The 25,693-nt window shown below is 37.6% G+C and overlaps 3 protein-coding genes across 3 annotated transcripts; 1 reads left to right on the top strand and 2 right to left on the bottom strand.

The window, feature by feature from the left end:
- Positions 1 to 1,060: 1,060 nt before the first annotated feature.
- Positions 1,061 to 10,679, bottom strand: LOC137299109 (E3 ubiquitin-protein ligase CCNB1IP1-like). The gene is made up of 11 exons (XM_067831612.1): positions 10,617 to 10,679; positions 10,296 to 10,311; positions 9,004 to 9,063; positions 8,478 to 8,548; positions 7,281 to 7,355; positions 3,320 to 3,434; positions 3,049 to 3,069; positions 2,619 to 2,710; positions 1,749 to 1,875; positions 1,467 to 1,526; positions 1,061 to 1,143 (listed from the first exon to the last, which is right to left on the bottom strand). The coding sequence occupies exons 1-11, from the start codon at positions 10,677 to 10,679 to the stop codon at positions 1,061 to 1,063; spliced, it is 783 nt and encodes a 260-aa protein (XP_067687713.1).
- LOC137298420 (uncharacterized) lies at positions 4,498 to 6,779 on the bottom strand. Its single transcript, XM_067830685.1, has 2 exons — positions 6,711 to 6,779; positions 4,498 to 5,821 (listed from the first exon to the last, which is right to left on the bottom strand). Exons 1-2 carry the CDS (start codon positions 6,714 to 6,716, stop codon positions 4,586 to 4,588), a joined length of 1,242 nt encoding a protein of 413 aa, XP_067686786.1. The 5' UTR covers positions 6,717 to 6,779; the 3' UTR covers positions 4,498 to 4,585.
- Positions 10,680 to 11,360: 681 nt separating the features above from the next.
- On the top strand, positions 11,361 to 19,553 carry LOC137298993 (RAB6-interacting golgin-like). Its single transcript, XM_067831454.1, has 5 exons — positions 11,361 to 11,450; positions 13,607 to 13,967; positions 14,224 to 14,325; positions 15,094 to 15,234; positions 16,267 to 19,553. Exons 1-5 carry the CDS (start codon positions 11,381 to 11,383, stop codon positions 16,889 to 16,891), a joined length of 1,299 nt encoding a protein of 432 aa, XP_067687555.1. The 5' UTR covers positions 11,361 to 11,380; the 3' UTR covers positions 16,892 to 19,553.
- The last annotated feature ends 6,140 nt before the right edge of the window (positions 19,554 to 25,693 follow it).

Here is a 25,693-nt window from a genome sequence, read left to right on the forward strand (position 1 = left end):
ATTTGGTCAAATTGACAGAAAACATTAATCGTTTTTCATTATAGCAGAATTACCACAATTATACAGGACAATACTGAGAGGATATGTGTATGCAGCAACTGTTGATTGTTGCTGTTTAAGCATGAAAAGACGCATAAACTATCCAATGTCTTCAACACAAATATATACTGGACAAAATAAGTTAGGGATATTGGTATTTTATGACTGATATTTTATCAGTGTGTCAGTGAATAAATACATCATTCATAATTTCAAAATTTATAAATATCCCTATTTGTGTCCAGTATAAAAATACTTTACATGGTAATATGTGCATTCCTTGTATTCTTATGATGAGTTGTGATGAATACATTTGATTTGGAAGGTGTTGTAGTTGATAGATATATTGTATGGAACATAAATACTGATTAGCAACACCTAAAAAGGAATGAATTGTAACAATATATATTTGTGGTAAACAATCTACATTTTTCCCCAACAGTCTGAAACATAATTATCTTTTCAAGAATTCTACATTGACAACAGAATACCACATGGTCTACCTTAGGCACAAACTATTACCTGTACACATCTCGTTAGCACCTATGTATTTGGACGTATATTATGTTACGGTTTAATGTGACCACAGGCAAACTGTAGGGTTGCGCAGCATAGAGAAAATAACCAGTCTTCTTACAGAAAAAGACTTGTCATATTTTCTATGCTGCGCAATCCGATTTGCGCTACATTTTGTTTGTGATGTTACACAGTACCCTCAGTCTGCGAAATGAGCCACAAGTACAGCCTCCTCTGTTTATCATTAGTAAGATCAGTTTTACACTAACCCATATTAACCATGACTAAAATCTACTAATTCAGAATTACATGAGCTGAAAGTGTCCAAAACAAATACGAAGTCAGCAGACCTTAACAATAACACACGCCAGTTTTACTGAATCCAACTGTAAACCTCAGTAAACTGCTATATGAACTGTGTTTTTTTTCAATCTTGAAACACCAGGTGTCTTCGGAGTCTTCAGGGCGCATTCCCTCGATTCATCTATAGTTAGTTGCATGACGCCTACTTTGGTGTCCCCAACATCAAACTGAACCTGCTTTGCTCTGCTAACAGGGGAGTGTTGTTTGGCCGAAATACAAAATCCCCTAGGATATAACAGAGAATAGTTGAGTTTCAGTAGTGTTCTCAGCTATGCCTGTCTTCATGTTATATACATACCTATTTTGGCATATAAAGGGGTTAGTAATATGTATCTAATTTTAGAAGTTCAACATTACTTGCAAGCCGCTTTAGTTTAAAGGTAGGTGACTCTCATATTACCCTGAGGGGAATCGTGCTAGGCTGTCCTGGTTATGAATTCAATGGCATCACATAATCCCCATGATATAACTACAGTATCAGTTATTCTAAAATTATACATATGCTCTTACTGAATAATGGCTTTGTTTATCATATAATCGGCACTCACTTTCTGGGGGTGACTGTCCCTTAGAACCTTGAGTGGAGGAATTCTGCCCACGCAAGACATCTGATGAAAAACGAAAAGCTCTATAGCTACTGAGTATACATCTTGTGACTTGGTTTATACATAGCCAGTTATAACTGTAGGTTATCACACGGTACCTGTATCTGTTGAAACCTGTTTAAGATCACACACACCTTATTTAGGCTGCAAAATGGAAAAAAGGACACATTAGCTCGCGAGCGTTTTCAAACTTGACTCCATGTATGCGAAATTAAATACCAGTACCTCCAGTGGTTAGGTTCATGGTGAAGTTCTGCAATCTGTTGGCAGTCTGGTCAATCATGGACGCATCCCCGCCCCCGTTGAAGGAAGCTGGTGTGATGCACCGTCGCCGGAGTGACTCGTACAAGGACTGAATACAGACAGATACTGACTATACCGACATGTATATGTTCATGGAAATTGGAGCTGAAATGAGGAATGTCAACATACGGATGAACAACTTATTTAGTGAGAGCAATTTTTCAGCTTAGGTTCTAACACTATGCACCGTTAGCAAGCACGTTATCACATATAATAAAGAAGTTGTTCATACACATAATGTCTTTCTTTCTGCAAGTACAGGCCTTAAAGTTTAGACTTTGTCCCAACTCCTTATTACAAACTACTGATCCAAGTGGCCCATGACAAATACGTGTCTGAGTCATCTAAAAATACTCATGAATACAGAATAGTCTGGTTATCACAGACCTTGTTGCCATCATAGATCTTGCTGCTTGACCTTGTAGGGAGATAATAATATGTGCATTTATATTGCGAGAATCTCCATTAGCTCATTGCGCTAACTTCCCCGGATAACACAAGTTGCCTGTTAGGCACTAGAAGGTTATTGTCGCATGACTGATCCCATCGGGTACCCATTTTCTGCTGTGTGAACAGAGGCAATTTTGAACAAATTCACCTGCCTAAGGTGAGACCACACGTATCACATGTACTTCGTTGTTGGGGCAGGACTGAAGTCCAAGAACCTCCAGGAGTCAAGCTGCCAAATACAATGGTCTGTCCTTGTCAACATTAATAGCTGTTTATTCCTGTTAGACCATAATATAGGCATATATATGTGTGCTCTTTTAGTAGCAAACTCTGAGTTAAAACCTGTAGTTTCTGGTACTGTCTGCTTCTTTCAGTCAACCTCTCCGCCAACTCGCCGTGTTTTCTCTTCATACCGTCCAGGTCCTTCTTAGCAACTGGAACAATGTTGAATACATTCCAGTGTCGCATTATCATATTTCATTACGTAAGTCCATTGTCCAGTGTTTGAATATCTAATGCAGACTTCAGATTTGATAGATTTACAATAGCCTTTAAAGACATGCAATTATAAGCCATAACCACTCAACTGTAGACAATACAACGTCAGTACAGCATCATATATGGATGGATAAACAACAAACACAATAAATTTCCATATCCATAGGACCATTTCAGATAACTGGTTGTTATGTTGTGTCCATGGAGCGAATCATCAACATTATATTTTTGTTTATGCTTTTATGAAAGATAACGTACTTGACTGTACTCGAACCTTTTAAATGGGATTTCAAGGCAGGGGATTGTTAAGATAAATAACGTGCACATCGTGTCTGAAAGAAATGCATTCTACCCACAAGTTATACATACATTTATGTTAAAGTATACATGTTAATGGCAATAAATTTCTATTTATGTATCATGTAATCACGAAGTTTTCTGCATGTTAACCGGTCTGACAAAGTGGCGTAATGTGCAATATTAAAATACATGCACATTATAGAAATAGCATAATTATACATTTAACCCTTCTTGTGAGAGGATACTTGTCAACTCAGTTTGAGTTTTTGACACGATTTGTTCGTAGTACTGTTGAAGCTGTGAAGATTTTTCCCTGTGTTTTGTGGCTTGATACTCCTGGTAGATTATTTCTTGGTGTGTCTGAAAAGGTAACGTTCGAAGTAAGAAATGGTGCCAAAACCTGTGACGCTAGGAGAGCCAGACTCGGGCCATTTGACAGTGCAAGCAAGTTTGATTCAAACCGATGACACAACGCTCTGTTAACAGCTATCCAAAATTAAGTAATGTAAATAGCCGTGACACAAAATTATTACAACAAAAGGTTAGTGGAAAAGAGTACCCGGTCTTGACCATAATGAAAAAAAACCAGATTCATTTTGGTGCAAAGTGAAAAACAGCTGTGAAAATTGTACGAATGGATCATTGACAATCAGTAGTGACACCAGGTGTTCGCAAGTTCGAGGGTAAGCATGTCCTGTCCTCACGTTATGCCCACACAATGTGCCCGAAAATTCCTGTTTCACACACATCACAAAAACGTTTTGGCGTAGGGGGGGAAATGCATGTCTGTGGTCACGATATAACGTGCGACCTTCAATCTTTAACAAATATGGCGGGTGACCTCACTAAAATTGTCTTAATATATTATGGGCTGTCTATCGTTCGACGAAAGTATTTATGTGTCAGTATTTACATGTCTTTTTTAACGATGTGTTGCAAGATTTCATATCTGCTGTTAGTGTAATTCCTTCTAATGATAAATCAGAAAGCATGATTTGTGCCTGTGAAGAGCTGTTTATTACTGAAAATTATTGAAAATGAAATACCACATTGTGCAATAGCTACACAGGGCATATATCATTCATCCAAAATGCAAGGCCTGAGTTTACATATATGAACATCCATTATAAACAAATTGTCGTGTGCTCGAAAGCAACTGAAGTCAGTAATAACAGATCCTTACGACGGAAACCCAGAGATTAAGTGTGTTTTTGGAGGATCTGTTGACATACCAAAAATGTAATTGCAAGACATTAGTTTGTCCATGAAAGGGGTTACCTCTGTACTATACATTTCACCTAATTTCCTACTCAATTAGAAGTACATTTCTTTAAATGACAAAAAGCATTAATCAAAATGCGTATTTTGTTCCTAAGCTCGTACTCGTCACGTTATATCATATCGTACAGTTATTGTCTACCATTAATAAATGAGATAAATCCATCTCCTCAATACCAGGTGAGCGTATCGTGACCATCAGCTCCCATTTATCACAACTTTTGTAATGGGAGTCACATCACATCGTAATTATTTGTGAAATGTTTTAAATGACCATTAACGAAAATGAAAACACTCTTATTTGTGCCTCTTAGGAAAGCTGTATTCCTTCCAACGTCACCATGGGAAAGTGCAAGCATCTTGCATCGTGAGAGAATCATCTGATCTAAAATGACAGTACGTAATCCAAGGCATGAATCGATTGTGCCTCTCTCTGTGTCAAAGTTCAATACAGTCCCTCCTGAATCTATTATTCTGTCTCCGAATCTACTCCGTGAAATGCTTCGAAAATCATTAGAGTCAGTAGCGATGAATACCTTTGGATTCGTTCGTGTCCACTGTTGTAAAATCTGCAGTATATTCTGAACATCTTCAGTGGGAGGGTCAGATCCAAGTTTAACATGTGCACATATGAGGTCTTCGTATTTACTTATCGAACGATTGTTGAGAGCAAGTATATCTTGTAAAACTGTCTGTGTTTGTATTGAAGGTGCCATCAGCATATTCCAGTTGTCCTTGAATGTGGCGGATGGTTGTGTTGTTATTTTGGATACTTGTTTGATGTAAACCGGATTCTGAGTAAGGATTCCTGTAAAGTCCATTGTTGCTCTGACGAATACAATATCCTGAGAGTAATATATATTGAAATTTTTCCACCTCAAAATATCCAAAAATGTTGAATTATGAACATCATGGATGACTGACAAAGACTTTCCACGAAGTTCTTCTATATCGGGTATCCAGTTCAACTGATTTGGGATTAGGAAGTGTTGTAGTTTACATGGTGATGTCATGGATACTTTAAATATTCTATTGGTTAGATTTGCCAAGAGAAATGTACTTATAATCCCTGCCTGTCGGACTCCCCATCCTCCACAAAGTTTTTGTTTATTACACAGATAGACCAGGAACTTGTTTCTGTTAATCACAGTCTTTGTTTTAGGATTCTCAGTGTCATCGTGTTTTAATGATCTTTGTCCAAAACCATCAAAACTCCCACTGACATTCTTAAATAGTCCATTAATGTGTCGTCTGCCAATCTGTACATCAATGGCATTTGGGCTTTTGCCTCGAGTTGGTATGAGGTCACTTTGATGCGAATCTTGATTGTCAAGGATCTGAGATAGTCTTAAGTTATTCATCTTCGTATCCACTCGTCCCTTGGTGTACATCACGAAATAAAAAAGAATGAGGGAACTGTTGAAGAAAATGAGGATCAGAGCGAACTTCCCCATGATGCATTTGGACACCTGCAACATAAAAAGCGGTAATTATAATAAAAAATAAAAGAAGTGCATATAATCCAGCCCACCCCTTGCTTAGTTGCTAATATAAGATAATAGATCAAGATAATATCCAATACAGCCTAATATGACATGAATTGTTAAGAGCTGTAGACTCAATACATGACAGTATCTTCCAAAATCCTTCGGTTCCTAGACACAAGGACTTGCATCCTGTGAATATATTGGTCCCTATGCGCTGTAGACGCAATTGTTAGCTCGCTTTCTCTCTCTCTCTCTCACGATATAAAACCGGAAACGCTATTACCGCAAATAGTGTGTTTATTATTATTTTAAAGTGGGCAGGTGTTTCTGTATAATGTTAGTAATTGTAATATTATATATTCAAGTATACAATATACTCAACTACCACATTAGTTCAGCTGTAGTCAAATTATCAGTATTATATAATCAAAGAGTGGACTAGCAACGGTTTCACTGAGCCCCTGAGCAATATTTATACCATTCATACCTCAGCTCTCAGCAGTATTTTCAGTCTGTAAACCCGTACAGTTTCCCGCTTTCCCGTTTCTACACTCCGCTAGCCAGCTGTATGATAACGGAGTTCAGGGAAAATAAAAGGGGAAGAATTCTAGTCGTGCACCACTTACTACTTACAGTGACATCAGTATAATTCAATACTGTCACTATAGAGACAGTTACAGATGGCTGTATTGAGTATTTATTATAAAGATCAGCAGAATCTATTAGCTCCACTCCATCCACCTGACGAACGGGCAAGGAATAGGCAAGAAACGTTGTGTAAACAATAAAGAAGTTGACATCCATAACATTTAGTGGTGTAAAACAACGTCTTCTGTGGGACGAGAGTACATGTTGACAAAACAAGTATTACCTTCATTATTCTGTTCCCAGCTTTCTCTTGTGGAATCGCGTCCTTGTCTCAACCAACACTACACTGGCGATACTATATCGTGCCTGTTTGGTGTGTTCACCCGCATCCGCCCTGGCTTCAATATGAACTTATATCCTATAAAATTAAGCCTCTAAAGGCGTGGCTTAGTATCCTAACATAGCTTGTAGGCTGCTGGTAGCTTGTGCAATGAGACACGTTGAACTTGAAGAATAAAGGGCTGAATCCCACGCACCAAAGACTTCTTTGTAGTCGGACTCAAGGCGGCTTGGATAGGCTGTTAACACTGACACAATTAGTCTTAACATGGACAGCATGCGCAATTGGGCACCTCCAACATGTACAACGGCCCTTGCAATGCACATGCTGAAGGTATATACACTAAGTGTTATGTAATTCAGTCGACTTAACATTTGTTACCTCGTCTAGAATTAAACTACAATGTTTTCTACAGAAACTCCTCTCTCCAATCTGCTTCAAATCAATCCTTCACACAAGCACATGCACACCCTAACGCGACTCTACAATTCGAGAAACATGCTTTTGTCTTACTTGGTATGTCCAGAAGGAGAGTGCTCTGGTGCAGATCTCCATAATTACTTCAGGCCTCTGTCCCGCTATCACCATCTGTGTGTTAAAGACCTTCTACTGTGAAAAAACATTCTTTCCCTACACACCAACTAAAATATATAGCAGAAACCTTTGCTGTTGTTTTGGGTGTGTTTGTTTTTTTCCTTTGGTTCAGCTATCCAGAATTATACTCGGAGTTTCTGTAGGATTAACAACCATTCTTACCACTTCCTGTGGATCTAGGACTCGGGAGCAAATACTTCACGTAAGGGAGATGCCTGTTTGTTAGTAAGTGCATGTGTTGTTGTTTTTAAAAGTCCCCTCATATTGATACATATTCACATGGGAAAAGAAATATTGTGCCCTTTTCTCTCGGATTTCTGTCTGCAGAGGATTAAATATACAAAATATGTGGGCTAATATATGCCAGTATATTCATCAACGCTAACGATATGCATGGTCTTATTAGTACTTAGCTGCACTGAATTCTATAAAAGGGTAACTTAGAACTTTGTGAGAAAGCATACCATAAATGATAGTGTGTGTATTGTACAAGTGTGCTAAAGCAGAAACGATGACAGTGTTCAGCTTTCGTGTGGAACACTTATGGATATTAGAAAACATTATACATGTAAAACCTAAAATTGGCAACACTTTGTTGACACGTTCGCTTCGTTCAGTTGCACATCAACATCTTCAAAGAACATTTTGCTATACATCACAAGCGGATGACTGATTTCAATACATGTAAACACAAGCAGCTGACAGTCGGTATTCATACTTCAAAATATAGAAATTTAACGGGGCGGTAGCTGAACTATTTGAGCGTAGAGTGCTGATCAAAGTAGCCACATCAACACCACACTTTGAGGGGCAAACACATTTTCCCTATCATCTCTTTCATGTTCATGGCATAAAGTATGGGTACCTAAGATCAATGAAATGTTTGTGACAAAGTAGTTGGTTCAACAAACACATTCTTTCTCCACAAAATATGATAGGAGTGTCCGCAGTGCTGGACGAAACATTATGTCTGTGTTTTGATTGCATGCCAGTGTTTATGTCACTGTGAATTGGACGATTCACCACAACTTCGAATTTGTTTCTCACAATTTATCTCGTTAAACATATGGACAATTAAACCATTATTATGCAGTGTATGTAGTTTGTCATACTCACAGATTTCCACTGTTCTGTGGGCTGCACGTTGCTTCTTACAATGTCGCACTTTCCTGACAGAGTAGTCTCGCCTGCATCAGGATAAAATATTGCATGAGTGGTATGTAATGCTGGATTGTCTTAAAACTCTCACAATATTTATCGTCTTGACGGAAATATGACTCATGCCAGTCCAAATAACTACAAACATTATTACGTGCACAGGCAGATCCAGAAAGGTGTGCAACAGTGAGGAACAGCCGGGTGTGCAACAAAGAATGGAGACAGCACTTATGTCTTGTGCACTTGCTTCTCCTACAACTCCCCACCCCCACGACTAAAACACACGCACGCACGCACGCACGCACGCACGCACACACACACATCTTTTTTTATGGATTTTGAGTCTTCGTGTGTTCAGGTATATGGCAATGTTGCAGGTACCTGTCAAATTTAACTTTGCTTCTTCGTGGAATGTCTTTATATAGTACGATGCTTAGATTGGAACACTGAAAATTCAGAATGTACTTTTACTACTGTTACTCACAAGCTGGACAAACAACTGATTTGTTGAATTCTCGACTCCCATCTTCGTCACAGAATACATCTTAGAGTGTTAAGAATGTGCGTTTACTTGGGTAGAATGTATGAAAATAGCTATATAGCCTAACATGCTACGTACAGAACAATATTTATAAAATGCTTCATATCAACGAACTAATTATAATGTGCAAATTGGTGTTTGTATCATACTGTCTGATACTACATGGAGGAACTCTGGGTTACACATGGTGGCTTTTGCTGGTCAGAAGCAACGACTTAATTGATGGAATGGTCGCGCTCAATGAATAGCAGATAATGTGTCATGTAACCGACTGCGCAGATTGCTGCTCACAATACTGAACACAACAGAGCGTCTGCTCGGGCCTAGATAAAATACGCGTAAGTCAGATATTGCAGAGTTTAAAAAAGCAAGAGCAAACCTGATGTCGCTGCAGTTTAATGAGTTTCATTAAGTCCAAGAAAACCTGTGTCTAAGTAGTCAGCTAGCTACGGTGGTAAAGGGATTGTTGTTTTTCATAATAAACTGACATAGCAATAGACATAGGTCACAGAATGACATGTATTTACAAAAATTCATACTGTAAAATACTCATAAATGTAATTTATCAAGCGTAAATGTCATAATGAGGACAACAACAAATGAGGACGGTATCCTACAACATAGGTTTATACCACGCACATACATACTTAAATGCTATTAGTCAATGACCTATACTCGGACAAAAACAACTTTCAAGTGAAAATTATGAATGTATATTGCCTCATTGCACACATATACAGTTAAAGTATCTTCGAACATCACAGCTGTATCCGAACACATAAAGAAGCGCTGTGTCCCCACTGACACAGTGACCCCATTATCTAGGAAAATAACTAGTGTCTTCTCATGTGAGCCCAATTTCTCAGAAAAGAACGATATACTTTTTAGAGTGAGTGAGTTTAGTTAATTTGACAATATTCCAGTGATATCACGGTGGGGGACATCAGAAATGGGTTCAACACATTATGCCCATGTGGGGAATCGAACCCGGTCTTCGGCATGATGAGCGAACGCTTTAACCACCGGCTACCCCAACCGCCGCATACGTTTTAGAAGTCAATAACCTGATCTGCTTATTGTACACCTGTATACTATCAGGGCTATTCGGACTGTACAAACCAGTATGAAAGTATCATGTGGTGTTCTACACGTGAATTATTTTTTTCTCAACAGTAAACTCAGCAGACTTGAAAACTGTCAATCAGCTGCAGGCAACATGACAAAGAAAAGGATACGTGAACACGAAGTAACCTGAAAAAGAGGTACATCTTTCGTTAAATCTTGTTAAGGTAATACATGTGATCGCCGATTAATAGATTTTCAGAAGGAAAATACATGTAAAGATAACTTAGCTCTGTCGTATGTAAAACTACTATAAAACTATATCCACTAACTTGCCTCTGGGATCTTAGTATGTATTAGCGCATTAGCATTTATGTATTGGACAAAGATTTCCGTGCTTCCCAGGTCATATTAACAACATATTATTCCAGCTGCCAAAGAATTTAAATGGGATGTTTGAAATTATGCAAGATCATGATTGAAGAAAAACATACCCATGCAAACGAACAGATTTGTTTTCTGCACTTTTTAAAGTTGCATATCAGATCCCCATCCATTGTCTTGTCCGTCTTCTGCTTAATCTTTTTTCGACAAAGATAAAATAATACGATGCCATTTAGAAAGTTGTCAAATGTACATGAGATCATGTTCGAAATTTACAGATAAACTATGAAGATATAGAAAGTTCCTAGATCAAAATGTTATTGCAGTGGTGTTTGCGCGCCGCATAATTTCTGACACTGCAATAACAACAACAACCAAACAACCCTAAAATTAGATTATAACTTCGGTACCTAGAAATGGAACTTAGGAAACTAAACTATCATTTCAATACAGGCCTAGGTGAAACATCTTCAATAAATGTATAACACATATTCTTTTTTTTCTAAAAATGACATCTTATTGTCGATTTATTCATCATATATTGATTTTGTAAGCCTTCGAACACAGAATAAAAGACGCACCTGTCACAGACAACCGTCGTCTGCTTCCACACGCACGTGTTTCAAACATACCCTTTACGTTAAGTTACACATATATATAGTATCTCAACAGTAGATACACATAAATGCGTTCAGTTATCGTTAATCATCACAAAAGAAATATCTTTCATTACCTCTGATTATATAGCAATGTGATATTTGAGTGTTGAAAAGGAAAAATAATTTGCCAATACACCATGTTTCATACATTAATTATAGGTTTGTTGGAAACTATAACCCTCGCGCTTCCTCGCGAGAGTTACGTGGCAATAAACATGGCCGGTTGGGCAGGCTTCAGCGACGAAGACTTGAGACGAATAAAGCAAAGCTCAAATGGAGGGACAGGTAACAGGTGTTCATTACAAGATGATGGCGTAGTTATTTCCATAGAAGGTTATTCGGGCCGGTTATTCTTGTTTTACAGTATTATTGAGAATCATTGAGAAAGCGCTTGACATGGCTTACACGTCAAATCTTCGTTAACGTGTGACAGCTCAGGTGAAATTGTCAGCAAATATTTAATAAGTTAACTTAAGTTTGGTAAAGTAGCTAATTTCTATATGCAATACCCGGAACATTCAATTACCCTCACAATCTAAGCATTAGTTCTGTCAGCTAAACGTCGTGTTCCTGCCAAGGCATGCACCGACGTTTAGCGTCCCAACCCAGTGACTATGTAGTTCAACTGAAGCCTGAACTGTACTAAGATCTTTTATTTGCTAAATTAGAAACTAGACTAATGAAATCCACACTGGGGATTTACTGGTTCCGTTGCAGTGCACATTTTCAAAAGATCAGATTGATAGCCTAGCCTGCCTACCACTGCCTTCAAGTGTTTTAATGACTTTACTAAGCTGATTTATTTGATTATTGTGTCCTCAACCTAAAGTCAAGAATTACCGATTTGTTTTCTCCTACTGCGCACTCTCAGCGAATGAAAAGCATGGACTCGATACAGGTGAAAAAGTAATGTTACTTAAGAATAACAAGTAAACAGTGATGCATTTACTTCTTTGATGAATATTACTTCCAGTTGAACCTAATGTAATGGACCCCTGTTCATAAGCAGGTGTATACAAAACTTTCTCTAGATACTTTTTCAAAAAAGTATTGGTTGTTATCTGTTTTGCCAAGGGTCCTAGCTTCCTTGAATGAAGTGTGCATATTGGAAATCTGCAAGTTGCATTAACAATATCCTGATAACTTGGTGTGCTGCTGTCAGCTAAGGCTACTCTCTTTGGTCTATGTGTGACAGTAGAATGTCAATACAAAGATTGAGGTCATCAGATCTGTTTGTGTCAAATGAGGGACAGTATATATTGTAACAACTTTATTTGTTTACAAGGTGGAAATTATCACATTTATCTGAAAAAACTAAACCTATAAGCAGCTTTTTAGTGAACTACTGGTGTGGCAAGTTCTGGGATAATCAGGTCTGGAATTATAATAATGTAGAACTGGGAAATGCCTCCAGGGATTATTTGTGAGATATCCTCTAAGTTTGAAGAGCAGCAACATAATTTGGATTTGTTCTCTTGGTTGGACAGATCCAACAGAAACTGACGAAAGCCAAAGCTACTTGATATCGTAAACTGTCATAGACGTGGTACAATATATTTCATGTCATCTAATCTGATCTTTGTAAGGGCTCCAGATAATTTTTCAACATCAGGAGTACATACTCAGTTTTTTATTCAGTATAGGAGTACTGGAAAACTTTAAGTGTACAATAACAGTACTGAATGGAAATTAATAGAATATCAGTAATCTTGTGTTTCATTTCATATATGCACCACAACATTGCCACTGTTGTGTAAACAGGTCAGTGGGCAATAAAACAATATTTTCTCAGATAGATACATCTGTAAATGATTCTAAGACCATAAACCATTGCTGTGGTGTGTATCTGCTACATTTTCTAAATCATTTCCGACTGTATCATGCATATGGTTTATCTGTACATTGAGGCTGTTATGATACACTCACATATTCGGTGAATCGAACCGTTGCCCTTATTGAATACAGTTTGTTATTCATGGTGATCAGAACTAAATACGGATGAACAGTTATGATTTTTAATCTGAGTTTGTTTTACTTGAGTCCTTATTATATGTGAAATATGCAAGACTGTAATATGTACTAGCATTGTAGCACTGCAAGTCATGTTAGTTTGCAATGACTGCAGATGGTACTGTGGCCTATATCTATTAGTGTATTACATACCAAATTTGTGTATTACATACCAGATCACTAGTTATTACTGTGACAAATCAACAGTCAAAATGGGGGTTCCATATTGTGCATCAGTCACTTAACTACAATATTATATTTGTGAATAATTATTCGTATTTGTTACCCAATATTTGTGATACATATCATATTCGCCACATAGTGTATTCGTTGCAGCCCTACCATACATACCCTGATATGGCCTTTATCTGGATCTCTGCTTACTGATAATTGCTTTCTCAGCTTTATTGATGGTCTGGGGTTTTTTTTAGACACAGCTGCCTTCAAACAGGCCCAGTTCAAGAAGCAGCAAGTACCAAACAAAGAAAGGTTTGTGAGAAGCTCCAAAGGGCATGGAGCAGCAGCTTCTGGCAATTTGACTCAGCTGGATCCCTCACAGAAGCTAGTGCAGCCTGAGGAAGCAAAAGTGAAGGCCAATGGAAAAGGACAAAGGGGAACAGATCAGGGGCAACGGAAACCAAGTCCAAGACAAGATCTGGACAAAATGGATAGGCAACAGAAGGAAGAAGTGTCCTCAGAAAAGCAGACAGACCCAGGACAGAAAGTAGAACATGAGCCGCCATCAGAAGACAAGGAAAGCATGCGAGAACTTGATGAAACAGAAGCAGTCAGGTATTTAGCTCCTGATAGTTATGTTTGGATGTACAAGGGAAATGTAGTGTCAGGAGGTTGTTTTATATTGCTCGACATGTAAAATGTTATACAGTATGACTACACTGAAGGCATAATGTCTTACAGCTTTTGGTTGTCTGTACATGAGAGACTTGAAATTGGCAAAACAAATTTAGTGTATTATGCGTGGTATGTTTTACTGCAGACTGTAATATTGATCCATTCAATAGAGATATGAATAATGTCTTTGTTTTAGTGTGGAACTGGACAATATAGCGAGGTTCCAGAAGCAGCAGAAGATGATAGAAGAGGCCAACAAGCAGAAGAGGCTGTTCCTTGCCAATGCTATCAATGAGAGGTTAGTCTGTCTGGGGCAGCACTGACCCATTGTAGTGAGAGACCAGACTAGTGAGTCGGCTGGTTATAAGGTGATGATAATTAATGATAAGAGGATAATGATTTAGAGATTTAACAGGCACTTTCTGGGTAGTGTTTAGTCCTGTTTTCCTGTGCACAGAGCTCAGGCCTTGAATCAGTTAAAGTTAAGAAATGTCGAGCTCGGACAGTCCTTGGATGGATGACAGTGTTTTGTAGCTTGACACCTGAGAGTTTCAAATACATTAGTCCTGCCCCACAACAAAGCTCATGTGATACATGTGATCTCACCTTAGGCAAGTGAGTTTAAAATTGCCACTCTTCATCCAACAGAAAATGGGTATCTGGTTGGATAAATTCATGTGATTATGACCGTCTAGTGCTTAACAGGCAGCTTGGGTTATATAAGGTAATAATGATCAGATTCTGATTAAGCAAAGGGAGCAATCACTTTGTGTTTGGAGACTGTGCACTAGAGAAGATGACTTATTGTTATCAGTACTAGTTGTACCTGACCATTAATATCGAAAGATAGCCTACTGACATCTGTTTTGGGGGGCAAACAGGAGATGGGCTTATTGACTAGCCTGTCAGAGGCATTACTGGAAGAGGGTTGCCTGTCTACTAGTCATGACTGTGTGAGTTCCTAATCTTTTTTCCAGAATAACTTTAGGAAATAAGATCAGAGTGTGTAATGATGTTGTGTTTGTCAGAAAGTTGAATCAGCTTATTGTTGAGTTGTCTGTTCCAGGAAGAAGAAAGCCAAGGCAGAATCTGTGAAACTGACAAAGATTCAGTCTGAGCTTGGACGTCTTGACACTTTGCTGTCTGTAGATGTTGGGGTAATCAGGGACAAGATTGAGGCAGCCAGCATGGACTACATGGAAGCTCAGTTGAGTCATTTAAGTTCACTCTTTAAGTGAATTGGGTAGCCTAGAGGTTAAGGCTTTCACTCCTTGCGCCAAAGACCTGGATTTGATTCCCCACATGGGAACAATGAGGCTGATGTCATGAACATAAACCAAGGTTCGGCTGCCTTATATGACCCCAGAATTACTCTAAATTACAAACACTTGCTTATATATTACAGTTCATTATGTCAGGTGAAAGGGAGCTAGGAAAAGAGTTAGATATATTATGAAAATATTGCAATATACATCTTGTTGTCTTCAGGCTGACATGTTTGGTGTGTTTCATAAGTCAATCAAGATTAAATGTCAGTGTGATCAGTATTTCAGGTGTGACAACACATGCATTGTTGGGAATAAATTGTCATCCTAGGGCTCTTGAGATCACCTTTTATATATGAATCAAGGAAATTCAACTATTATCATTAGGGTTATGATGAATACAGCCTAGAATTGGTCTTCAGCAACCCATGCCTGACATGAGGCCTCTAACAAAATCGGGTGGTCAGGCTCGCTGACTTGATTGACACATGTCATCACATCACAGTTGCACAGAACAATGCTAGTGATGTTGATGTTGATTGTCTGGCCCATATATTCAAAGGTCACAGATATATGCAGAAACATTGCTGAGTGGAGAATAAATAACACACAAACTAATAGGACAAATACACTTGAATTCATATGGCTTAATTTCAAACATGGCACATCAGCTTACAGCTGTTGTTAAATAGTGTTGTAAGCAAAGGGTCATAACCCTCACATACTGATTGCTGTGGAAAACAAACAGAATGTTTCACACCCTCTGGGCCACCCCTGTTACTTCAATTGTTAGTGCCTGTGCTGCATATCTTCAAGCAGGAACAGAATATGTTTAAAGTGGGTTTAAGCTTATATTATTTCTACATTGTTTTAGGACAAGAATAAAAAGTTTATGAAAAAAGGTTAGTGGTATACATATGTATATGATATAAATTGGTAAATAGATTCAACATGAAAATACAATTTTTTCTCAGGAGGCGGTACAACAGAGCAGAGCAGGAGTTTATCAATGCCAAAATGGACTTGTTTCATAAAGGCGAGTTGAAGGAGAGACTAACGGAGCACCTATACACAATAATTCACCAGAACGAGGTGAGGAAAGCTAACAAATTGGCGGAACTGATGAAACAATTAGAAATGGAAGTTGCAGAAGAAGAAATTGAAGTGTCTGTTCCGACCATTCCAATGCTTTCAAATTTTAATTCTGTCACAACACTCCCAAACCCAGCACTGAAGTCTCCAATACACAGCCCAGAGGTGGATAAGAACATAGATCTGAACAACAAAGATTCTTTAAAACAAAGTACAGACTCTGTGCCTACCAAGTCAAGAGAGACTGAGACAGGGAAGTCAGAATCAGGGGCAGATAACTCTTCCCAGACACAAGCAGGAACTAGCACTGACACAAAGCCTGGTTCAGGTGGGGAGAGTCAGTGTAATGAACATTCTGAAAAACCTGATGAATGTACGACTGTTGTCTCAAGTGATGTGTCTAAAGATGTGCCACAGAAAGAAGATGCTAGAAGGGATTCATCATCTTCCTCTGTAAACAAAGCAGCCTCATCAAGTCAGGATGTTGGAGTTGCACAACAGACTTGAAATGTTGCCTAAGTTTCCTACATCTGCTTTTACCGTATTTCATCGCCAGGGGTACTGGCATCTCAGTGTTGAAGGGAACGACTTTGAGATCCGGGGAGATTCAAGTAACTTACCTTGAGATTGTTTCATGTGTTTAGAATGACATCTATTATAGGCATGGAAAAAGAATATCAAACATTCAATTGGGAATATGGTGTTCAGTACTGTTCACGTCTGTTAGTCATATGGTTCCTAGATTGTGTTTCTGTGAGATAATTGTGAACTCGAGATCTGGTGATGAATAATCATTCATGCATGCAGTGCATCCACACATTTGCTAGTCACAAAACAAGATACACACATGCTATTGGTTAGGCGAGACCAATTTTACTTCTTGTTTTATGGATTTATGTGCTCAGAAAACCTAAAAAAATCGGCAAAGTAATTTTCCTTCTAAAAGCTAAAAGTATTTACTTTTGGCAATTTATGAAGTGCATATGGGGCAAAAAAACCCAATGTTTAAACAACAATTTTGGCCAATACAAACATTAGGATTATGTTTTTTAAGTGAGGAATATTAATTTATTTATTTTTTCTTATTCTTGAAAAATGTGACTGGTGAACTGTTAAACAAGAAATAAAATTGGTTTGGTCTTATTTTTCACCAAATCCTTAATTTCCACCCTCACTCACCATCCACATCCACCCTCACTCACCATCCACATCCACCCTCACTCACCATCCACATCCACCCTCACTCACCATCCACATCCACCCTCACTCCCTACTGTATATACTCACTCTCCTCCTCCATTCTTGCTTCCACACATTTAATTACACACAAACATAAGTTACAAAAGGGGTTAGACCTTGAAATCGTATTTTCCTAACACTGTTCTTTTTTTCATTAACTTCAGATTTAATGCCTCACATGTGTCCTAAGTGTTATGGTGTTATGAACAAAAGCATGAAAGAGGTGCATAAATTAGCATTGTTCACATGTCTCAAAGCAGAATCGACAAAAGTATTAATGCAATAACCTGCATGAGTGCACATGAATGGCAAGTGATGTACTTAACATTTGAATGAGTGAGGTTTAGTAATAGAAATATTCCAGCCATATGGTGGCAGTCTGTAAATAGCCGAGTCTAGACCAGATAATCGAGTGATCAAGAGCATGAGCATCAATCTACTCAATCAGGATGTAATGACATGTGACTGAACATATGAAGCATCTGTACAGGCACCAGAGACTACATTACTCATTTGCAAGATGAGAAGTGAGTAGTTTTTATGCAACATATTGATTGGTCTGAATGTTATGAATTCAGAAATGATACTTGTTTGTGAACCGTCCATGAATTATTGCCTTTTGTAAAATATGTTATACCCTTGGAGATATTTTGTGATTCTTTATCATGTTATAACCATCTAGCTATCACGTCCTATGCAATACTTGTGAATTCTGCTGATAACAAACTTTAAGGATATCTATGTTTTACAGTGTTCTAAACAGCAGTGCTGTTTATTATAGCTGTATGTGATGTAATGGGGTCATTTGATAAACAGGAATGCTTGGAGTAGTTTTAGCTTCAATCAATTTGCAATATCAGAAGTCATCTAATCTATGTTGTCAGGTTAATCATGAAATGCCTTTGTAAAACTAATCATGGTATTGTTACTTGTTTTTACTACTCAACATCTTCAAGCTATTTACTTTTGTCAGACATGTATTAATATTAAGCAGTGTATGACGTTAGGGTCATCTGACCACTAGGGACGGGCTAGATTTCTGATTGATGGTCTAAATTTACACTGAGTTAGCCAGCCTGATGGTCTTGTGCAAATCTGAGATGTTCAAACATCTGAATGAATTCTATGTGGCTGGTCTGGACATCCATTTTGGACTGTTAGCATTTTGAAGTTAACAGCCCTGATGCCTGGCTTGATTTTTGCCTATTTCATAAACTGGTACAAAGGTCTGCCTTATTCTGCTATTTTCAAATTAATTCCACCCACATCTGACAAAACCAAAACTTGACATCCACAATCACACAATAACATCGAGCTGTATTTCACTTTGTTTTTACCATCAGGAAAATGTGCACAGGATGTCATAATAATGTTTCCATTTTAGAGAATTTTTTATATATTTTTATGAAACAGTTGTAGATGTATTAATATCATATTTGTTGAGATGTACAAGGTTTGTTATGACATCATGAAACATGAGATCATGGAGCATGTTTGTATGTTAATTCTGAGATATTATATGAAGTCACTTGGGGTTCTGAAGCCATTAAGAATAAAAACCATGAAGTTTGGTTTTCTTGGTATTGTTACCAGTTGGATATTCGTTATTGCACAATGGAAGCTAATGTTATGTCCACTTTGTCCACTATGGTTGATAGCCATGTTTCACCTGTAATATTGCTCACTGCTAAATATTATTAAAATAAGTCCAATGTGAAGTCTTATGAAGGATGACATCTTAGTTCTCCAGATTGAAAACAGGGTTGTCCTCTGTGATGAAGGTGTCTGTTTCCTAATTATGAAGTTACAGATTGCGGAGGCAACACCTCTGTGAAGTTATTTATACTGTACAAAGTCAGCATGGGATGCACTTTGACAATAATGTCATTTTGGTATTATTGTTGGGAGATATAAATGTATTGTTACAAAAGCTTGATGTTTTGTTCTCTATTACAAATGCTATTTATTATTAGTGAATCATGTTGGAACCATGTTTTATGTCATCTGAACAATAAGTAGTTATATTGATTATGAACTCAAGGGTTAAGAAATCCCATCACTCCATGTCTGGGATGAGTTGGTCTTCATTTCGTGCAATCAAACAATGCTATCTTACTTGTCCCTGAGCTACTAAATAATTTCTGCTTGCGGTTTTAAACTGCAAATACACTTGGATTTCATGTCGTATCTTCTCAAAATGAAGCCACTAAATTTCACAATAATAATAAAGTAGAGTTATATTTCTTTGCTGTTTGTCACTTCTCAACAAGTATTCCACTAAACATTAACATGTTGATTTATTCTTTCATGATTACATCATCATGATTATCTCATAAGAATCAGGGCAAGTGGAAAATTAATCAGGACAAGTTAACTTTCTAAAAAGTCACTTTTAGTGGCAAGTCGCTTTTAAAGAAATTTTGGAACCCCTGTGAACTACTCCTAATTTCCACAAGATAGGAAACTATCTTTTCACACTCAGTTTATGGAGAACTTAAACTAAACAGTTTGTTATTATATGTTAATTCCTTTAGAGTCAGGATATGGAGTGAGTGAGTTTAGTTTTACGCCACATTCAACAATATTCCAGCTGTGTGGCAGCAGTCAGTAAATAATCGAGTCTGGACCAGACAATCCTGTGATCAACAGCACGAGAACCGATGATGTTTGTCAACCAAGTCAGCAAGCCTGACCACCTGATCCCGTTAGTCACCTCTTACAACAAGCATAGTCACTTTTTATGGCTCATGATGTGGAACATGATACAATGGACAGATATGTTCCAGAGCATTGTTCCATGACTTGGTTTTACAGTTTTCACCATTTTTACCATTAACATATCTTTGCTAATGGACGTTTTTTCATCTAAAAACACCTGAGTTGCAGTTTTAATTGAACTGGTAGATCTACTTTTACGCTTTAAGAGGCTAGTCATCAATGTACACAATTTTTTTTCACAAATAATGGTTGGCTGAACAGTGTGGTTTCAACAGCATTAATATTGTCATTCACAATATCTACCTCTGGAGTGCCTGATTCAGCTGAGTGAAGGGCTGAACAACATATGAACAGACTTGATTCTTGCTAAGTATCAGTAAGGAAGGTTATGGTGGAGTAGCCTTTGAACTAGGCAAAGTCCTTGTTCCTTACAACCATGCAGGAGTTTGTTTACTTGGTTATAGAGGGCAACTGAAAATATGAGATTTAAACAATGCAAGTTCTAACTACTAGCTTAATTCATGTTAAATCAAAATACAAGGAGGCCATACCACAAAATGTATACTTACTTAGCACTCATTTTCATGCTTAAATCTGGAGAGCAGTCAAATCTTCAGCATCTGAAGAACAGCCTCTGAGCATGACAGGAAGTTGAAAAAGGGATGTAACTCAAGACTGCCTAACTATCATATTGAGTCCCCACATCTTAATGAGAGGAATTCTTGTACTCCAAACACAAACCAACTGGATTTTTACATACCGATAAGCACACTGGATCATATCAGCTTAGTCCATGCCTTTGCTCACTTGTCTGGTTCAAGCTTGTTGGAGTTTGTTAATAGGTCAGGCAACCTATGATTTTGGTAAGACGGACATTGTTGAATTTGTGTCATCAGTGACCATGTAATAGCCTCTGGTGCCACCATATTCCAAAGGGAGTGGTATTCTTCAAAACATAAGGTACTGATTTGTCTGGTTCCACACTGGGTACAGACTGGCAGCTTACGCTTCTGGTCAGACACAGTGCCTTGGATTGTTACCATGTCAACCATTGTAGGGATTCATGGTCAGATCAGGTATACCTTTGGAACACTGCTCATGATATCAATCACTATTGTATGGTTCAACCATGTCGGGATTCGTGGTTAGATTAGGCATACCCTTGGAACACTGCTCATGATATCAATCACGTTTGTATGGTTCAACCATGTTGTATAGTTCAACCATGTAGGGATTTGTGGTGAGATTAGGCATGCCCGTGGAACACTGCTCATGATATCAATCACATGTTTGTATGGTTCAACCATGTAGGGATTCATGGTTAGATTTAGGCATACCCGTGGAACACTGCTCATGATATCAATCACATGTTTGTATAGTTCAACCATGTAGGGATTCGTGGTGAGATTTAGGCATACCCGTGGAACACTGCTCATGATATCAATCACTGGTTTGTCTGGTCCATCCTGGACTGTCCGGGGTATAATACTGACAATGTACGTGTGTTATATCACCCAAAAGCATGAAACATTGTGATGAGTGATGATTCTGGTTAGAACTGGTCTTCAGCAGCCCAGGCTTGTTGTAAGAAGCAATTAATGGGATCTTGTGGTCAAGCTCACTGACTGGGTTGACCCATGTCATCATACCTCAACTGTGTAGGTTGTTGCTCATGCTCTTGATCACTGGATTGTCTGGTCCAGATGCCAATTTTTACAGACCATCCCGGTATAGCTGGAATATTGCTGAGTGCAGTTTTAAACAATAACAAATCCAATCCAAATATGGCAACATAGCAATAAAACTGACAAACAGTGTGTGTTTAATGTGTTTATTTACAACTGGGAAAATATGTAAAACTGTGAATCAAAGCTCTCCGTAGAAGACATATGTACATTGAGATAACATGAGTTCTAAAACAAGACAAAGCCAAGATGCTTAAAATTCCTATGAAAAGGATACGCTGAATCCTGTAAGACTGAAATAAAAACTTTAAATCTGTTCTCTGGAATACTACTACAACAACAATGAAGAAAAACACAACCTTAAAATCTAAAATTTATTAAGATTATTAATTTAATAAATCACAAAAATGTCTTAAAAGAAATGTCAAATCACAGTGAACAACCATTTCACTGACTTTAGAATGGAAAGCCAATTCGCACATTAATGTAATGTGAAAAAAAAAGTAACCATTCAAATGGTAGGAAATCCTCAAAATGATGTAACAATGAAAAAGGGTGAAGTTCCTTTAAAATATATGTTGCACATTTAATATGAGTGGTTTGAATTATGAAGACTTGGTAATCATGCTCTACAGTATCCTTTTTATTTTTCCATGTACACATTGAGCTGATCCAGTATGCTGGTCCAGTCCAAACATTTTGAGTAACAAAAACACAGACCACTAAATATGGAAATTATTAACATTAAGACAATGTTGCCATGATACCAGTATGTGCTGACAAAGTGGATATGTTTCAGCCAGAGAACCAATTTCACCTTATTCCATAATATTGGAAGACAAAGGCAACAGTTAAATTGTGTAGACTGACACATGATATCACTTGTAAAATAACTGAAAAATTGAATGAAAAAGATATTTAAATATGCTGAAATAAAACATCCACATTTCAACAATATATACAAAACCCCACTCCTTCCAAGAGTGAGCATATCGACTTCTCTAATATCACATTAATGCTGATCTAGAAACTAAGCATCATCTTTAAAATTCAATATTTAAGTATCATAATGATCTTAACAAACTCATCAAAATTCATACTGGTTGATATTGAGCCAATTCTTGGTTAGAGTGTCCATACATTAAGAAATATGAAAAATATGTAGTATTCTGGTTATGACTAAGAGGAATATTCCTAAAACTATGTAAGAAAACTAATAGGTGTATATCTTTTTACAGTCTCCCTGACACTTACAGGAGGGTCCAGACAGGTGAACTCTTCAATAAATTTTGAGCCAATCAGATAACAGCTTTCTGATGGGATTTGACTTAATTTCTTTACCATCTTCATTCTGTTATTTTGACCTGACAAAACCCAAACTGTACAGAAATATTCCTTTAATGGTACTGCTTTAATAATAAAATAATAATAATATGTGTATTTATAATGCGCTGAATTCCACACATAAAGCATGCTCAAAGCGCTACATTAGGTATTTTCCCTCGATCACCGGATGTCAATCTCAACTCCCTGGGGAGTATACAACTCTTGATGCCACTAGGCGCACCGAGTTTATTGTGGCTCTCTCATCCTAACGAGGTACCCATTTGACAGCTGGGTGGACTGGGACACATAGTCACAGCAATTTGTCCAAGTTTACTGCACGTTGCTGTACCCGCAACTAGGTGTATGCACGTGTTCATGTGGCCACCATCTGGTCATATGCCAACGGATTCGTGGGTTCTTTTAAGTGCACAGGGTTGCGTACTGTACACTAGGGGTTGTGACAACACTGAAAGAGTCTGCACACAAAGTTGACTCCAAGGTTTTTACACCCGGTCACAGGTGGGCTCGATCCCGAAACCTCAACGGCGCTGGATCACTAGCCTGGCGCCTTAGCCAGCTCGCCCACGATGCCACCATGCTTTCTGGGTGTAGATGCCATGGCTCCTAGCATGGAGTGGTGAAATAAAATATACTGAACAAAATGGTGTGGAATTAGGTATCTTCATTCAAAGGTGGTCATTTAACATACAGAAATTAAATATACTGGCTGCTCACTGAAAGTATTACACATGAGTTTGGGTGAGTTGGAGAGTACACAGAGATACAAACCCTGAATTACCTCAGTTAATATTTCAGCCAAAAATTGATACAAAAATTAGAAAAATTAGTGTTTTCGCACCAAATTTAGTATAATTCCAAGGAACAATCATATTGTTCGAAATGTACATAAATATTCAAAGATCTTGTTGTTAACATTGTATTCACCTAAATCAGTAGTATGTGTCTGTATGATACTGAATAAAATGGTCATGTTTTTGTGTATGGTACATACACGATTTGATAATTCAATTCAATGTGTCTTTTTAAAAGTCATGTATCTTTGAGTTGTTTTTTCATAATGAATACAATAAAATCATATGGGTTGGCATCTGTGTTTACACTGCTTATAGCAATATTTCAACAATAATATAGTAGGGGACATTAAAAAAGGCTTAACACATTGTACCCATGTGGAAAATCAAACTTTGACCCGGATCCAGACTTGGCTATAATCTTGCCCCACAAAGTATCATGAAGCCCCAAATGGCTGAATAGAAAAGTTCACCTAACTCAACCTTCTGCTGTATCATATTGGTGTAAAAGATCTGCTTTCAGTGAGTCTGAAATTGGGATATGCTAAAAAAGCTACTTAGCCTCTCCACAGTACCGCTAATACATGGTTCTACTGACACTGGGAATGGGAAATGTGAAATACTCCAAGCATAGAAAGAACATTTGTATAAAAATGTAACAATTGGTGAGAGATAGCGATAATGTGGACATATTGACCTACAGCTGGGCATACACTACTCTAGAGCAGCATGGGTTTCACAAGCCACAAGGACAGGTACAGGTATGTGACGGGGGAATCTTGCATTCACAACCTTCCAAGGAAAATTGACACTGATATCACCAGAAATAATATTGACAGTAACACAAACTCTCATCCTAAAAAAATATTTCTTTTTAGTTAATGCAAAACTTTGAGCATTTTACTCTCTATTTACCAAGCAAAGGTTTAGGCATGTCAACTGGAATATGTACAAGATGCAATATTCATTCTGACTTAATAATAACAGTTGAAAGAAAGCTTGTATATGTACTGTTCTTTAACAGTGCTTAAACAACATGGATACTGATGGCTTTAGGTCTGTGGCAACATGCCTCTCCTTTGCATGTACAACACAAGCTATTCTATGCGAACCAGAATTATAAATATAACAAAACCTACTTAACTCTTTATATGATCCTTTTTAACATGTACCATTTTAACACAATTGCATATTTTCTTTCATAAAATAAATGAACGAGCACAGAGATATACAAAAACACTGCATGCCATATTTCCATGTCCAGTCCAGTAACTTGTAACAGATATTTACCATTGATAAGAATGTCTGACTGATAAATTCTTTACAATTTTCCTCTTTCATTACAGATGCAAATTCAATCCTTTCCCTACAGCAATCCTGCTGTGTAGTAAATCAAAAGTTCCTGGTTTCCAACTCTCTTCTAAAACTGCTCACCCTGCTGTATAAGAATTTTCTTATGATGCTAAACATAAACAGAAATATTTTTTGAATGATCAGATAAATTTTCAAACATTCTTATCATTAGATAA

The sequence above is a fragment of the Haliotis asinina genome, chromosome 10 (genome assembly GCF_037392515.1).
Source record: "Haliotis asinina isolate JCU_RB_2024 chromosome 10, JCU_Hal_asi_v2, whole genome shotgun sequence".
In the NCBI taxonomy this organism is placed as follows: domain Eukaryota; kingdom Metazoa; phylum Mollusca; class Gastropoda; order Lepetellida; family Haliotidae; genus Haliotis; species Haliotis asinina.

What these genes read in the sequence shown, in the direction of transcription:
- LOC137299109 (XM_067831612.1), bottom strand. Translation starts at nt 10,679, where the DNA reads ATGGATGGGGATCTGATATGCAACTTTAAAAAGTGCAGAAAACAAATC. An exon ending in ATCAGTTGTTTGTCCAGCTT is followed by an intron (nt 8,549 to 9,003) that starts GTGAGTAACAGT and finishes ATCCTGATGCAG; the next exon opens with GCGAGACTACTCTGTCAGGA. An exon ending in GGGACAGTCACCCCCAGAAA is followed by an intron (nt 1,144 to 1,466) that starts GTGAGTGCCGAT and finishes GTTATATCCTAG; the next exon opens with GGGATTTTGTATTTCGGCCA.
- LOC137298993 (XM_067831454.1), top strand. Translation starts at nt 11,381, where the DNA reads ATGGCCGGTTGGGCAGGCTTCAGCGACGAAGACTTGAGACGAATAAAG. An exon ending in GATGAAACAGAAGCAGTCAG is followed by an intron (nt 13,968 to 14,223) that starts GTATTTAGCTCC and finishes TCTTTGTTTTAG; the next exon opens with TGTGGAACTGGACAATATAG. An exon ending in GCCAATGCTATCAATGAGAG is followed by an intron (nt 14,326 to 15,093) that starts GTTAGTCTGTCT and finishes TGTCTGTTCCAG; the next exon opens with GAAGAAGAAAGCCAAGGCAG.